The sequence below is a fragment of the Phymastichus coffea genome, unplaced genomic scaffold (genome assembly GCF_024137745.1).
Source record: "Phymastichus coffea isolate CEN01 unplaced genomic scaffold, Cenicafe_Pcof_1.1 PCOF00012, whole genome shotgun sequence".
Lineage (NCBI taxonomy): Eukaryota > Metazoa > Arthropoda > Insecta > Hymenoptera > Eulophidae > Phymastichus > Phymastichus coffea.
Window position 1 is genome coordinate 1,560,606 of NW_026706823.1, and position 15,224 is coordinate 1,575,829.

The 15,224-nt window shown below is 34.7% G+C and overlaps 1 protein-coding gene across 1 annotated transcript in view; it reads right to left on the reverse strand.

The window, feature by feature from the left end:
• LOC131672542 (major facilitator superfamily domain-containing protein 6) overlaps positions 1-15,224 on the reverse strand; it is a 671,294-nt gene that overhangs the window by 377,717 nt on the left and 278,353 nt on the right. Inside the window, exon 3 of the mRNA XM_058949841.1 lies at positions 8,139-8,534. Within this exon, the coding sequence (XP_058805824.1) occupies positions 8,139-8,534 (396 nt within the window). The remainder of the gene's footprint in view (positions 1-8,138; positions 8,535-15,224) is intronic.

The window sequence follows — 15,224 nt, forward strand, 5'->3', positions numbered from 1 at the left end:
AGCGAGAGAAACACGTATTCGAGGTGGTACTTACAATGACGTCTCGGAGTCAGCCCTGGAGACGGTGTTCTCGGCCTCGCACGTGGTCCGCGAGGACGCGCAGTACGCAACTCGAATGCGGTCAAGAGGCGGGCGGCTTTGAAGGCTCGCACGCGTAGTCGCCGGAATTAGCTCGCCAAAACACTGGGCAATCTCGGCACCAAACCTCACACCGAGTGGACACTCGCGTACTAGCCAGAAACACTAAGGAAATAGTCGCAGATCACAAAAGGTCGCAAGCACGTATATCCGCTCGTCACACGTCCACGTGCTTCGAAGTCGCCGGTACAAAAAGAGAGTTCTTATCGCGGAGCTTTTTCCTGCCCCACTCTCCTACTCGCGCGCGTCGCGCCGGCCTCCCAAATTCTCTCTCTCTAGCTCGCCCTCTATTAGCGCTCTCTCTGACTTACCTTTGGCTGCCATACATATGAAATAATTATATGACAAATATATATATATAAATAATTATAATTATGTGTGGGGAGAGAGAGACATAACGAGGGTCTGGCCGCTCGTTATATACTTTAAAAATAACTATAAAATAGCTATTTAATAGTTACGATTGCCGACTTGGAGGATGTTATAAGTTATAATATAATGTATAATAGTATAATATTATAATATAATAAAGTATATTAGAATAATATAATATATATTATATAATATATAATAATAATATAATACAATGTACGTATATAGTATAATATACTATATTGTAATATAGTATAGTATAACAGAATGTAAAATATAATATTATAATATAATGTATTTTTATATATTATACTGTGATACAATTTATAGTATAATGTAACATAATATTATATGATGTATTATAATATACTATAGAACAATGGTAGAATAAACTATGATACAATATGAGCCTCTTGTGAAAGGCAAGTGGACTCTCTATAAATAAGCACCCCATAGAAAACAAGTTGCTACCACGTCCATGTCGTTGTTTCTGGGTTTCAATGAGAGTAGCATATTTCTTTTGAATTAAAGTCCCATACAATGCAAAAATATAATACAGCGTTATGTAATATAGTATAATATATTATATTATAATACAATGTAGTATAATACAATATATTATAATATAGTACAATGAGATACAATACAATTCATTATAATATAATATAACAATATAATAAAATAGAGGATGTTTAGGAATATATTTCCGTATTATGCAAAAAATATTTATATTCCAATGTAATGCATAAAAATAGAAAATAATATAAAATATGGGAATTGCAGGAGAGAAGTAAAAGAGGGTGTTATATTTCGTGGCAAAGAGAGGGAGGATATAGTAGAAGCCTAAATTGTGTATAATAGATCATCTACATGGATAACTGTTAGCTACATTTTGAAAGAACTTCGAAAAATTGAAGAAAATACCGAAAAACAAGTAAAATCCTGCGAATTTTGAGAAGAGTAGAGAGAGTAATAGGAAGGGGATAGCGAAGTGGGGTTAGTGCCATTTAGCTCCTTATTGATTATAGATTTCATAGCAATAATTAAACAAATAGAGTTTAAATTATTGGCCAAATAACAGAGGAGCCAAAAATCCGCCTTATCAACCCTCCTCCTTTAACCCTAAAAAACGTAGACCATACAGAAATGAGGCCAAATATTTGGACCACGGTTTAACTCTAAATGGCATCAGACCGGAGTTCATTGGCCTTTCCGGCTATTACCGCCGATTCATCCCTGGTTTCTCAAAGAGAGCTATGTCTCTGACCGAACTTACGAATAAGAATACACCATTTATCTGACAAGACGCTCAAAAAGATACGTTTGAAACCCTGAAAACTTACTTAACCACTAAGCTAATACTCATACATCCTAATTTCAATGAACGATTCTTTGTAATGACAGACGGTTCACAGTATGCTATCGGCGTCTACCTAAGGTAAAAAATAGGCGACAACTATCTTCCTGTTTGCTATGTCTCTAGAGTTTTAACTAAATACAAAACCAATTATAGTACGATTGAAAAGGAACTTATATCGATAGCATATTGCACCAAGCAATCCCGTTATTATCTTTACGGCAGAGAATTCACCGTCATAACAAATCACCAATTCCTCATTTGGTTTCATAATCTCAAAACGCCAAATGCTTGGCTTAAGCGTTGGTACTATAAACTACTAGGATACAATTTTGAAGTTTGCTACAGCCTAGGAAAAACAAATTACGTAAGAGAGGCCCTTTCACGTAACCCATCAAAAAATGTAAAGGAAGTAATGCCTATCAGAAGATACAAGGAACGTACGATCTCGTCGATTAATGATCTCCAAACCACAAATGTTCAAGATTAAATAACTAAGGACATGACATTATATACACTCCCGCCCAATAATCTTTGCCAACCTGAGAACAAAACGACTATAACTTTGAAACTCCATATCTCGGCTGGAAATACACCTACAGAGCTCTGCGGGGGCTCATTTGAAAGGGTTTTTCGAGCACTTTTCAATGGTGTATATTAAAATCATGTTTAGATATTTCCCTTGCAGATAGGGCGGCGAATATCAAAACAAAAATTACGAAATTTTTGCTTTTTCTTTAACCGCTTGCCATGTCGAGAAAAAAAATCGTAGAAAAATTCTAAACATAGCATTTTTTAGCTCTTTTTCTGCACTATCCAAAACACTCATTCAAAAATAATTTTCGTCTAAATTCAGCGATTATATGAGCATTTCATTCAAAAACAGCATCTATATTCATTGCTCTGTATCTCGGAAAATTCGAATTGTAGAAAAAAATTTTCTTGGAAGAAAATGCTCTTTTTTGTAAGTAGAATAAGTGAACGAAATTTCATAATTATATGAAAACATTTTTTTTTCAGTCGTAATATCAAGTAGTCTAATTTTTTCAATATTTCACTTTGGAATAATAAAACAGATCGTTTATACTCGAAGCTATTCTATTAATTGTAGACAAATTTTAATTGTATGCAAATCTCGATCAACGAAAAATCTAAGTAGAAAAATTAATCTAATCTACCAAAACTGACATAACTAATGATTAGTGAAAAAAATTTTTTTTTAATGTTGTTCTAATCTTCTAAAAAATTGTTTACCATAGTAACATATTATTGAAGTATGGCACCGAGAGATTTTAGTAAACGTTATCAAGTTATTGGATTTCACATAAATGGTAAAAGCAATCGTCAGATTGCTAGTATTCTCAATATTCCTCATCGAACCGTAGACTACAATGTAAATAAATTTAAAAGTAGCGGCAGTGTTGAAGACAAGAAGCGCTCTGGTAGACCGCGGAAACGATTGCTTTTACCATTTATGTGAAATCCAATAACTTGATAACGTTTACTAAAATCTCTCGGTGCCATACTTCAATAATATGTTACTATGGTAAACAATTTTTTAAAAGATTAGAACAACATTAAAAAAAAATTTTTTTCACTAATCATTAGTTATGTCAGTTTTGGTAGATTAGATTAATTTTTCTACTTAGATTTTTCGTTGATCGAGATTTGCATACAATTAAAATTTGTCTACAATTAATAGAATAGCTTCGAGTATAAACGATCTGTTTTATTATTCCAAAGTGAAATATTGAAAAAATTAGACTACTTGATATTATGACTGAAAAAAAAATGTTTTCATATAATTATGAAATTTCGTTCACGTATTCTACTTACAAAATAGAGCATTTTCTTCCAAGAAAATTTTTTTCTACAATTCGAATTTTCCGAGATACAGAGCAATGAATATAGATGCTGTTTTTGAATGAAATGCTCATATAATCGCTGAATTTAGACGAAAATTATTTTTGAATGAGTGTTTTGGATAGTGCAGAAAAAGAGCTAAAAAATGCTATGTTTAGAATTTTTCTACGATTTTTTTTCTCGACATGGCAAGCGGTTAAAGAAAAAGCAAAAATTTCGTAATTTTTGTTTTGATATTCGCCGCCCTATCTGCAAGGGAAATATCTAAACATGATTTTAATATACACCATTGAAAAGTGCTCGAAAAACCCTTTCAAATGAGCCCCCGCAGAGCTCTGTAGGTGTATTTCCAGTCGAGATATGGAGTTTCAAAGTTATAGTCGTTTTGTTCTCAGGTGGGCAAAGATTATTGGGCGGGAGTGTATAATAAAGGCGAATTTATCGCCATACATGCCCTTGACAACGAAATGTTTATATGTAAAGCTCTATAAAACATATACAAGAAATCGAAAAAGATCAAAATAAAATCGTTGACATAAAGCAAAAAAGGACAAAAATTGTTCAATCTAGATTTCGACGATAGAATCAGCTTTGGTTGTATTTTGATGGACAATTGGAAAAAGTACCAGGTACTACCTACCGACTTCCACCGCAAGAACGGTATAAAATTCTACAAGCACTCAAAGCTTCTATAGACGCTGATAAAAAAACAGATTAAACTCCTACCTCTCCAGACAAACAATACATCCATAATTCAGACAACTACATTTAGAACTTCCCTCAACATCGACTTCCGGAACTAATTAAAACCCAGATATTCATGCCAATGACGATCGGCCTTTCTCTCGTCCTAACCTTGACGTAGAAATGGAAAACTGTAAGGACGTCCCAAGAGGCAACACAACTACCACACCTAATGACCTGATGGACAACAACGAACCGAACAACCAAGAACAGGGAGGGGTACTACTCTTGGGGTTTACACTCTGGTAGCCATACTAATCACGACGACAGTTCAAACAAAATTAATTTAGAAGAAGAGTACGAGTTTGGCCGTAGTGAGTTAAACGCCCTTCGCCCCGCTCCGATTATCATAAAAATTCTTGCTAGCCAAAGACAATTTAGTGTATTTCGTTACAGTAAAGAACCAACTCCTCGACCTAGAAGCACTTGCGCTTCAATAATAAAGCAGACTTCCACCCCTGCAAGATGTTACGCTTTTGAGAGCGAAAGTCACTAAAAAAAACATCAATATCTAATTGCCTTGCCGATAAAGGAAAATCTAAGAATTCCGGTCGATCTTCAAATAGTCAAGGACTTAATTGAGTCGCTCTTTGACGTATGTTTGACATTAGAACTAGGATCGATTTGTATCTCGAAAACGTACAAAATCAATGACCTCGACTGGTGCGAGATCATGGATTTCTTCAAAATTTACTTTCACGATTCTCATACTAAGTTATTAATCTGTAACAATATAATTCAACTGCTGAAAGAAGCCCTGCGTAAAGAAATTATTAAAGAAACGCACTAGTCATCAATAAACGGTCACAACAGCGTTTCGAAAACATACAAACGAATACGCCAGGACTACTTCTGGCCAAAATTGAAATCTGCCATACAGAAACTTATTGGCAACTGTAAAAAATGCGAGATCAATAAGCTCAGCCGACAAAAGATGCGATAACCGATGGTACTGACTGACACGCCGGGTACTAGTTTTGAAAAATTAGCCTTAGATATAGTTAGTCTCTTCCAAAAAATTAAAAAACAAAAGGAATATTTGCTGACGATGTAGTGTTCACTTATAAAGTTTTGCACCTACGTTCACGCAAGCGGACACAGGGAAAAAGATACAATATACTCGAACGGACATTGCTTCACCAACGAGAAAGCTTACATATTCTAGATAATAGCCCCAACACTAATGTGCAATTACAATAAATTCGAAGCCCTATACCAAGAACAAGATATCGAGGTACATGATAACGTCATCAGTATTTCCAATGTATATTTTGCCAACTTAACTAGCGACATACAGTTTGGGTTATCAATTGGAGAAGCTTTCGATCTATACGGATATCGTCTCATAACTACTGAACACTCAAAACTCCTGATCGTCGAAACGGAACTTGTACGATCATTTCTATAAATAACTCATGGACATTAAAAAAAATCTTGCTTACAGCCTATTTTAACACTAAGCTTGCCCACTTTTTAAGAAATATATATAGGAACAATTTGACGAAGTTTATCGCGTCATAATCAAGCACAGATGCGAGTTAGAGAAACAAGTATTAAAGAACTCTATCTCTAACTATCAGGGCACCAGACGAATTTGCGCTAATCATCACAAAACTGCTCGGGTACACCGCCATGGCTGTTGACGGGGTCGCACACATTATTCAATTTCAGGAAGTATCTTGCCACCTTCGAAGCACCTTAAGTTGCTACTACGAGTTACTCGTGAGTTACAACAACAAGCTACTTTTTTTCAAACTAAAAACACATTTTAACAACAAGTAGCATGGCCCGGGATTGCAATCACATCCTTCCGTCAGATTACAAGTGTAACGGTATCCGGTAGACACTATTAATTGCCCCATCGCTAATCATTACTCCAGAAATTATGCAGCCAATAAGAAAACTCACTTGACGCTACCACGATCTCTAAGTACTCATCAATGACGGAATTCATTCTCCCGAAGATTTTGAGTGACTACACCAATATTCTAATTTCCTAATAGAACGACCAGCTCTATTGGAAAACATCACCAGAAGACTTTTGAATCTACCAGTACTGGTAGACACAGCAAAACTCAAAAATGTATTGGATCTAGAAACAATAAAACAGATGGCCATTTCAACCTACACCAAATTTCAGAACAGCTTTATGAAGTTCAGCACCATAGCATCTGGCCTCATCGCAATATTCATAATTATACAATTCGTTAATGCAATAATGAATACCATCATACACGGTTATGTCCTTTACTGTATCTTCGACTGGAGCGTCCACATACTCGCGGCTGTATGGACATTCCTAGTCCACTTCCTCAACTAACTCTTCAAACTCAAAGCCAAGCCTTAGGCTGGTACCAAAGAGTCGCAGGATTAAGTGCGCGTAAAGGAGATCTCCTCACCATTAACTCGTCAAGCAATAAAGTACCAAACCATACCATCAAGGATCACATTCGAAAATTAAAAAAAAACTTCCTAGCCAAAATCTATGCAAAATTCGAGAAGCTCTGATCGCCATACACATGAAGCATTCAAAATAGATATAAAATAAAATCCTTTCCCTGTTGATTATTTTTTTTGTTATTTATTTTTCTCTCTTTTTCTAACGCCATATAATACTCCTCGAGCCCTGAAAGCCATCCCTGATGGTGACTGATGCTTGAGACGACCACATCAGACTATAATTTACTTAAGCTCTAATCTTTAACCAATTCCGCTAATTGAATAGATCCAAGAAGTGAAAGCCTTTTTCTCAGGCTTTATACTTTTTTTCCTCTGTTACGCCTCAATAAAGCTAACACAGGTAAGGTCAATATAAGGACATCGTAAATTCGTATATCTTTGTTGCTAACTCTATGGGAGAGCTTTTAAAAAAGTCTTCTCATGAAATACAATGCGGAAAGTACGCGCAACTCTTTATATATTTTTAGAGATAACATGCTACTGCATAGATATCATACAAAATCCTCTATAAACAGTTGTGGAATTAAGAACTCCGCGCACCTACCAGTTCGATAATTAGGCACTTATATTTCGACCGTTATTTTGTACTTATTCCATTCTTACCTCATTCTAAAAAAATGAATACTTGTTTGATGTTCCATTAATCCTTTTAAATCTATTTTAAAATGTTAGGGTTTTATTCAATTATTCCAAAAACGCCCGATCTCTGAGGGATCTATTGCTGATCTCCCAAAGTACAGTACTAAATACAGTACTAAATACTCGTACGAGTACATATTCACTTCAAATTATTATTCATCAATCATTTTCTCTCGAGATAAAAGCAATGTACATTTTCTCTAAATTAACTAACCAATAGTTGCTACTAACATCATCATAAAGTGAACCCTACCCGGTAGATTTGTATTGGTTCATCTCGATTGTTACTAATTTAACAGTTAAAACGTAACAGATATTATACAGAAAGCAGTTCACGGACATGAAAAATGAAAAGTGAACGAATAAGTCATATTTCAAGAAAATTGAAACCTTTCTTGTAATGTAATATCAAATTCTTGCATTAGAGAAATAAACTGATTTCAATTCACGGTGTTATATAGAAATAAAGAATATTCGTTTACTTATTACTCTTTTCAGACCTTATCTACTATAGTACTCAAATAAAAATCATCAAAACTAATTATGAGGGCGAACGAATACTTACAGGTAATTTATATACTATTGAACTAAATGCTGGTTTAACCCAACTTCTATGATCGGTTTCTTTGTAATTGACAGCTTTATTAACTGAAATAGGATTTAATCCTTGATGTGACTGTAATTTTGCGCTTCTTGATACTCGCGTGAAAGGATTCCATACCGTTTGTATAGTATAATCTGTATTTTCTAAAGAACGATGCATGACATGTACATTGTCAAATTTCTTATTTTCGTCGATGTATTCATATTGCAGGTCTACATTTTCTAAATTTTCCGGACTAATTGGTGATATTTCTCGCTTAATCGTAACTTTTGCAGCTATTGATTTTGTTCTGATTTCATTCCAATCTTGTTCTTTATTAAAAGATTTAACATCGGCATTTGTACCAGAGTCTTTATTCTGAAATAATAAAATTATATGTAATAATTATCTATATAAAACTAATTATAGCTTATTGAATATGATGAAGTAGAGTAGTCTCTTGAAAAACACAACATATATAAGAAGTTTCTTATCTACTATACTTTTCATATTTTTTAAATATATCTCTGCATTAGACTTCATGTGTAGTTTAAAATAAAAATTTTTGATGAATGTGCATTTGTGTGGGTAAATAAGTGTGTAACGGTCCTATATATGAGCTATTTATTAAATCACTGAATGACTGCAACTAGTCTAATGTATCTATCTGTTTATTCAAAACAATACATTAAGCGGCGCTACCTCACTGTTTACGCGACTGTATACAAATAAGAGTCGAATCAAAATAAACAGCGTGACGTCACAAAATAATAGACATAGATATAATGATTCATGATATTAAGAAAAATATGTTAATTATATATAATTTTAATATAACAAAGTATTGATTATATATATTTTAGCATGTAGATTCATAATATTATAACAAAAATCTCATTCAACTATGAAATAATAATGAATATCAATATGCAAAGTTAATTTATTTATTAACATATGAAATATTAGAAAAATATAAATAATTAATATGCAAAGTGAACAAACATAGAATATGAGTAAGAATTGGTTTCATTAATAACAGCTAAATAATAACTGTTATTAATAAATAAACAATTAATAATTTATTTAAACAATAAGCTATATATAGAACGAAAATATTAAGTTAATACTTGATAATGATAACTTTATGATTTAGAAATCTTAAATGATTTATCTAATAATTGCATATTAAGATTAGAAAAAACTGTTACAAATATGAAAATTTAATAATTTTCTATTGTAAATATTGTAATATCATGTTAATTAACTTTATTGGTTAATAACTTTTGACGACACTATTGGCGATAATTGTATATTGTATAAAATCAACAAATAACAAATTCTATAAAGTTTACATGTGTTAAAAACTTAATATTAATGGTTATTTACTTGTAAATTAAGAAAACTTATTTCTCAAAATTCGCGAATGTCTCTCGAATTTTCGATGAAATCTCTCCTGCAATAATAAGCGGGAAAATCTGTGTATAAATAGGCCTACCTTTGCACAGGCTAGCATTCACTTCTAGCCTTGCAAGGTGAGCGCATGAGTCTGAATAAACTTGGATTAATACCTAAGTTCTTTCTCTCATTGTGATTAACTAAGCAAGACTATCCTTTCCTTATAATTTGAGCTCGACTTATAGAACATCTCACGCTATAAGAAATTTGGGCCGAATTATATCCTATCAAAGAAAGACTTTAGCTCTGCTTATGGGACAATTCGCACCATAAGAAACTAGGGCATTGTCTGACTTTCCTCGATATATTGCACTTACTTATGTATATTTGATTTACTTATTTATTATATTTGATTCATTTATCTATTTTCTTGACAATTAGAGTAAAATCATTGGAAACAAATTCTTATACTTATTAGCTAGATTACGAGAGTTCGAATTATTTTATTTATAAGTGATACGAACATCACAAGTGTGCATGTAGTCTTTCAATAGTTGTACGCTAGACAACAAATAGCCCGCGAAAATTAGTTTTAACCTATAAATATTATTAATTATTCATTTTAATTATTAATTAATAATTTTAATTATTTATTCCATATTATGGAATAATATTATAATATTATTATATTATAACACCTTTTAGTCATATGTCAGAAAAATGTTCCTCAGTTTTTAGTCATATGAATCATAACACATTGATGAAAGTAAATGTTATATGATTTAAAAACTGCCAAACAACAGTTTCAGCAAATAGGAGAAATAAATGAACTTCTAGATATTCCTTACGATTTTTATTTATAGCTTAAATTACTTATTTTTTAAAAATAACAATAAATTTGTTATAATCAGATATTATAAAATGCACTATTTTAATAATATAGTATTACATCGTTATTTATTCATATATATAAAACACTATAGCATCGCGATCTATATTTAATATTTGATTTGAAGCAGAAACGTTTATTCATAAAATACTGTTTATCACCGAGTTTGCAGAAGCACCTATGACAACCTTATCCACCACTTCTTGACTGATGAGGATCTGCTTCGCGTAATATTAATAAAATTTCTTTTTGAACGTCGCTAACTGTAGATGTTTCCTTTACAGCCGATTAGAATTTTAGAGGAATAGGAACACATTCAATGATAAGGCAATCAGTTATCTTTATTTAACAAGTCAATTTAGCAATACTTCTTCCGATCATCGTTTGTCCACGTCCGAACTGAATTTAACTCAATTAAACGTGTTTACAAATATATATTATGTATGTCGCTTGCTCGTTTGCTCTGAAAGCTTCGGGCGAGCTCGAGAATATTTCGCTCCTACACTAGCTAAAACGGTTTTCATACCTGCTAAGCTCCATTGATATCGTGAAACCTATTCATTAATTAATACACCTTTCATTTCAACTTGGTACAAGCCATTTTTTATATCGATGACTACGCTGAAAATTGCTTCCAAAACGAGTGTCTCTCTACTTGTGGTACTGAAATGGCTACGCCACTGTTAACAGATATCGACGAAAAAATGTCTTGCAAAAACGTAACTATTTTCTTTATTGCTAATTTTTGTTTTTCAAAGTAATCGTTTTGAACATCAATAAAATCCTTTTCTGGACTACAAAATAAATGAACCAGATCATTTTTTATTCAGATTTATTCATTGCATTGGATTGTCAAATGAGATTTTGTATAGCGAACTACATTGTCAAAAACCATGACTCAATTACAAATTCTGCACACAGAGGAATTTTGAATCACACAAGAATCTGACGATTCAGGGTAATGAGATTTGCATTGTCGCTGTAATGAAATGAAAGTTTAGATAGTTTTAATGTTCTAAATGGAAATAAAGTAACGAAATAAAAATGTATTATATTTTACCTTACATTAGCAATATCACTTCTTTCTTGTGAAAGTTGTTCGCAATGCAAATTTTTTTAATTCCTGCAAAAACAAAAATGATGTCAAACACGTCAATATGCAATTTTCTAAATAAAATTATATAATAATAATAATGTTACCTTGAAACATTATTTATCTTATTTGATTCTGATAATGCCAGTTCAAGGAAGTTCAGTTTGCAAGGAACTTTAAATGTAAAGTATATTTTCGACATTTCTTATGAAAGATTTGCTGCATGCTTTGATTTCAAAGGCCTCAAGTGTATAAATTTTGTTATATGATCTTGAAGCAACCAGTTGTATTTACCGTCCGGACAAGACTGAAATCAATTAAATCAACTAGTCCTCGTGCATTAAACCCTTTAGAGGCAATAAGTTTAAATACAACACCTTCTTTTATTAGAGTATTTTTCAAAGTAACTGTCGCATAATATTCCACAAAAATTTCACACGCCTTTCGTAAAATTCTCCACTTGTGCATGACGTTTTGTATTTTATACAACGTTTTGTATATTTAGTTTATATGAGAGTTTCTACAAGCTTTGGATAGAAATCTTCGTCAGTTAATATATAAATAACTTTATTGTTCTCTTGCGTTTGTATTTGAATCACATAACATTTACTTTCACTAATTTGATGTGATTCATATGATAGACCTATTTTTCTGTACTGTATTTTTCTTGTTTCATAATCAAGTTCACGCAATCAAAATATTTTGTCTTATAAATTGTTATTGCTTTTCTTCCAACTATATACTTCTATCAATGTTTGATCTATGAGTTATCGAATATTCATTTTGATAGTCTCGTATAAGCACATGTTAGTGGATGCTAATTTACAGAACTTATTTCGATAACGCAAACGGTAGCTCTTATGATCACGATTTACATACGATGGGATCATAGTCTTGAATATCCTATTTCCTTGCTCCGTTGGGTTCGATTGGGGATGATACATGGGAGTCAAAACGCGCTGGATGCCGTCTCTCTGGAGGTATAAATCGACTTCCTGATTCTTGAATTCGGTTCCGTTGTCTATCAATTGTGATTGTTTATCGATCATTGTCTATTTATTGTCACTAGATTGTCAAATCTATTGAAAATCGGCTCGTCTAACTTCCTCGCAATTGTCTTTTCATTCGCCTTATGTACTGCTATGCAATCCTCCAAGCGAGTAAAAAGGTCTACAAAGACTAGGACGTACTCAAAACCTCGATAGCTTTTAGGAAATGGACCAGTGATATCACCGGCCACCACCTGCCAGTATCGTAACACTTGTCTACGACCCATCAGCCCGCGAGATGCTTTTGTTCCATCTTGCATTGCTGACATACCGGGCACCTCTTCACGTACTCCCTGATCTGATCATACATTTATGCCTATAGTACAAGCGTCTAGTCCTGGAAAACGTTTGCTCTCGTTCTTGATGTCCTGCCGTCGGGGCGTCGTGGATTTCCTCGAGGACCTGGTGCATTTTTTCACTAGGCACCGCGAGTTTCCGTGCCTCCTCGTTGTTGATGGATCCTGCTCCGTCCTCATCAGGCTGATAATAATACAGTTTCCTCCAACCACTTTTCATATGGGATGGGAGTGAGGATCTTGTCACACCTCCTAGTATTGTTGCAGTACCAGGCGTCAGTAGTTTCCGGCTGACTAGTCATGGCACTAACTTCAGTCCCCTCCTCCTTATAGGCCCTAGATAAAGCGTCTGGCACCACATTGAGATCTCTCCTTTGGTATTCTATATCGAAAATATTGCCTTGTAATACTAGCGCCCAGCGGGCTAGCGCTGTCCTGTGGAATTTCTCATACTGTGGAGCTATTTAAGGCAACTATGATTTGTGATGACTTTGAAGTGATGCCCTTCAATATACGGTCGGAACTTCCCAATGACCCATATCATTGCCAGGAACTATCTTTCTGAGACTATATAATTTCTTTTAGTACTGTTTAATGATTGACTGGCATACTCAATCACACGCTCTTCTCTATCGACGTCCTGCTTAAGGACCACCCCAATCCCGCTATCGCTAGTGTCAGCCTGTAGCACAAACTCACCGTAAGGATTTGGTGATTGCAGTATGGGAATGGAAATCATCGTCTTCTGCAACTTTGCAAAAGCTCTCTTTTGTTGGGGAAACGGACGTTTTTCTTCGTCGGGCGGTTTATAGGCTCAGCGATCGTGGTGAAGTTTGGTATAAAACATCGATACCATAACATCATACCCATGAATCGATTCACCTGCTTCACTGTCAGCGGTGCCGGATATTCAAATATCGGTCTCATCTTTTCGGAACCTGGTCTTACTCCGTCTTTATTCACGAGGAATCTAAAGTACCTCGCTTCCGTTTTACAGAAGTAACTTTTGGTTTTATTGAAATAAAAATATTATTTATATTTTTATAAATAATATAAAATTATTATATTTTTATAATAATACGCCCTCGATCTCACCAAAATTCGCTTCAACACCTCTTCAAGGTGCGCTTATGCTCCTCGACAGACAGTGATACAACAATCACGTCGTCGAGGAATCCAAAGGTTAATGGGTTCATGTTCGGACCTATTACTTTGTCCATTAATAAATGAAAGGTCTCTTCCGCATAGGAGAGACCAAAGAGCATCCTCTTAAATTGGAAATACCCTAATCCTGGAACTATAAACGCTCATATAAATCGATCGTGACTCTTTCTTTAGGGGAATTTTATGGTACACGCTGCTTAAGTCCAGTGTTGATATGAACTTAGCATCCCTGATCCTCCTTTATAAACTCTTGTGCCATTTTTGGACTTATTTGAACCCCTGGGTCGCCGACAATTAACCTTTCTATGTCGACGACCCGCGGCGAGAGGTCAAATTCACCGGAGACGCAAAGATGACCTTTTTTCTTCGCTCTTCTAGCCATTTCCCTTATTGCATTCTAGACAGAATTTTCAGCTAAATCCCAGTTTGCCTCAAGAGCAACACTAACGAGGCTGAATAAAGTCAATCTTTCGTCTTTGACCTTCTCGCCGCTTGACAGGAGACCCAGGAGGAGGTGAACTTTTCATTCTCCTCCGCCCTCCGATCTTGCGCTCCTCCGGAGGGTTGTCTCGTCTTCCCGTCGCCATTTTCCGCAATTCGCTCTATGCCTTCTAATCGCTCCTTCATTTTCTTGTCAGAATTGGAGGTCTGCGCAACCGATTGCACTGTTTGTCCGGTAGGCCTCCTGGCAGGGTTCTTCACATTTTTTCCCTTCGCCCTCGACTGCGGTTGCTTGGTTTTTACTACCTTCCGTTCTTTTACATGGTTGGTACGCATGTTGAGGGAAAATCGTCGAATTTGGTTCCACAAATAGGCGTGGGCGTCGATCGTATGACAACATATTTTGTACTTTGGTCGCCTTACGATTAAATTCGCGTATCGATGTCAACTCACTACGACGCATCTATATCTGGATGTTGGGCAGGAGATTAGCATGCAGCAGATCTAACAACTTCTCTAAAGGCATTGGTGGCTCTAACTGATTGATGAGAGCCACAAGGTTGGACACGCAATCCCTTACTAGTTCATCTTCAAAATTGGAAACGGTTCTGTGCTTCTTGTAACAGCATTTGCTACTGTTGCGTGCTAGTTCCAAACCATTCTTGGGTGTCAACAATGAATTCGACGTTACTGAGCTATTGGTGCTTATTATTGTCGTACCATATCCTCGCGTTCGAGGAT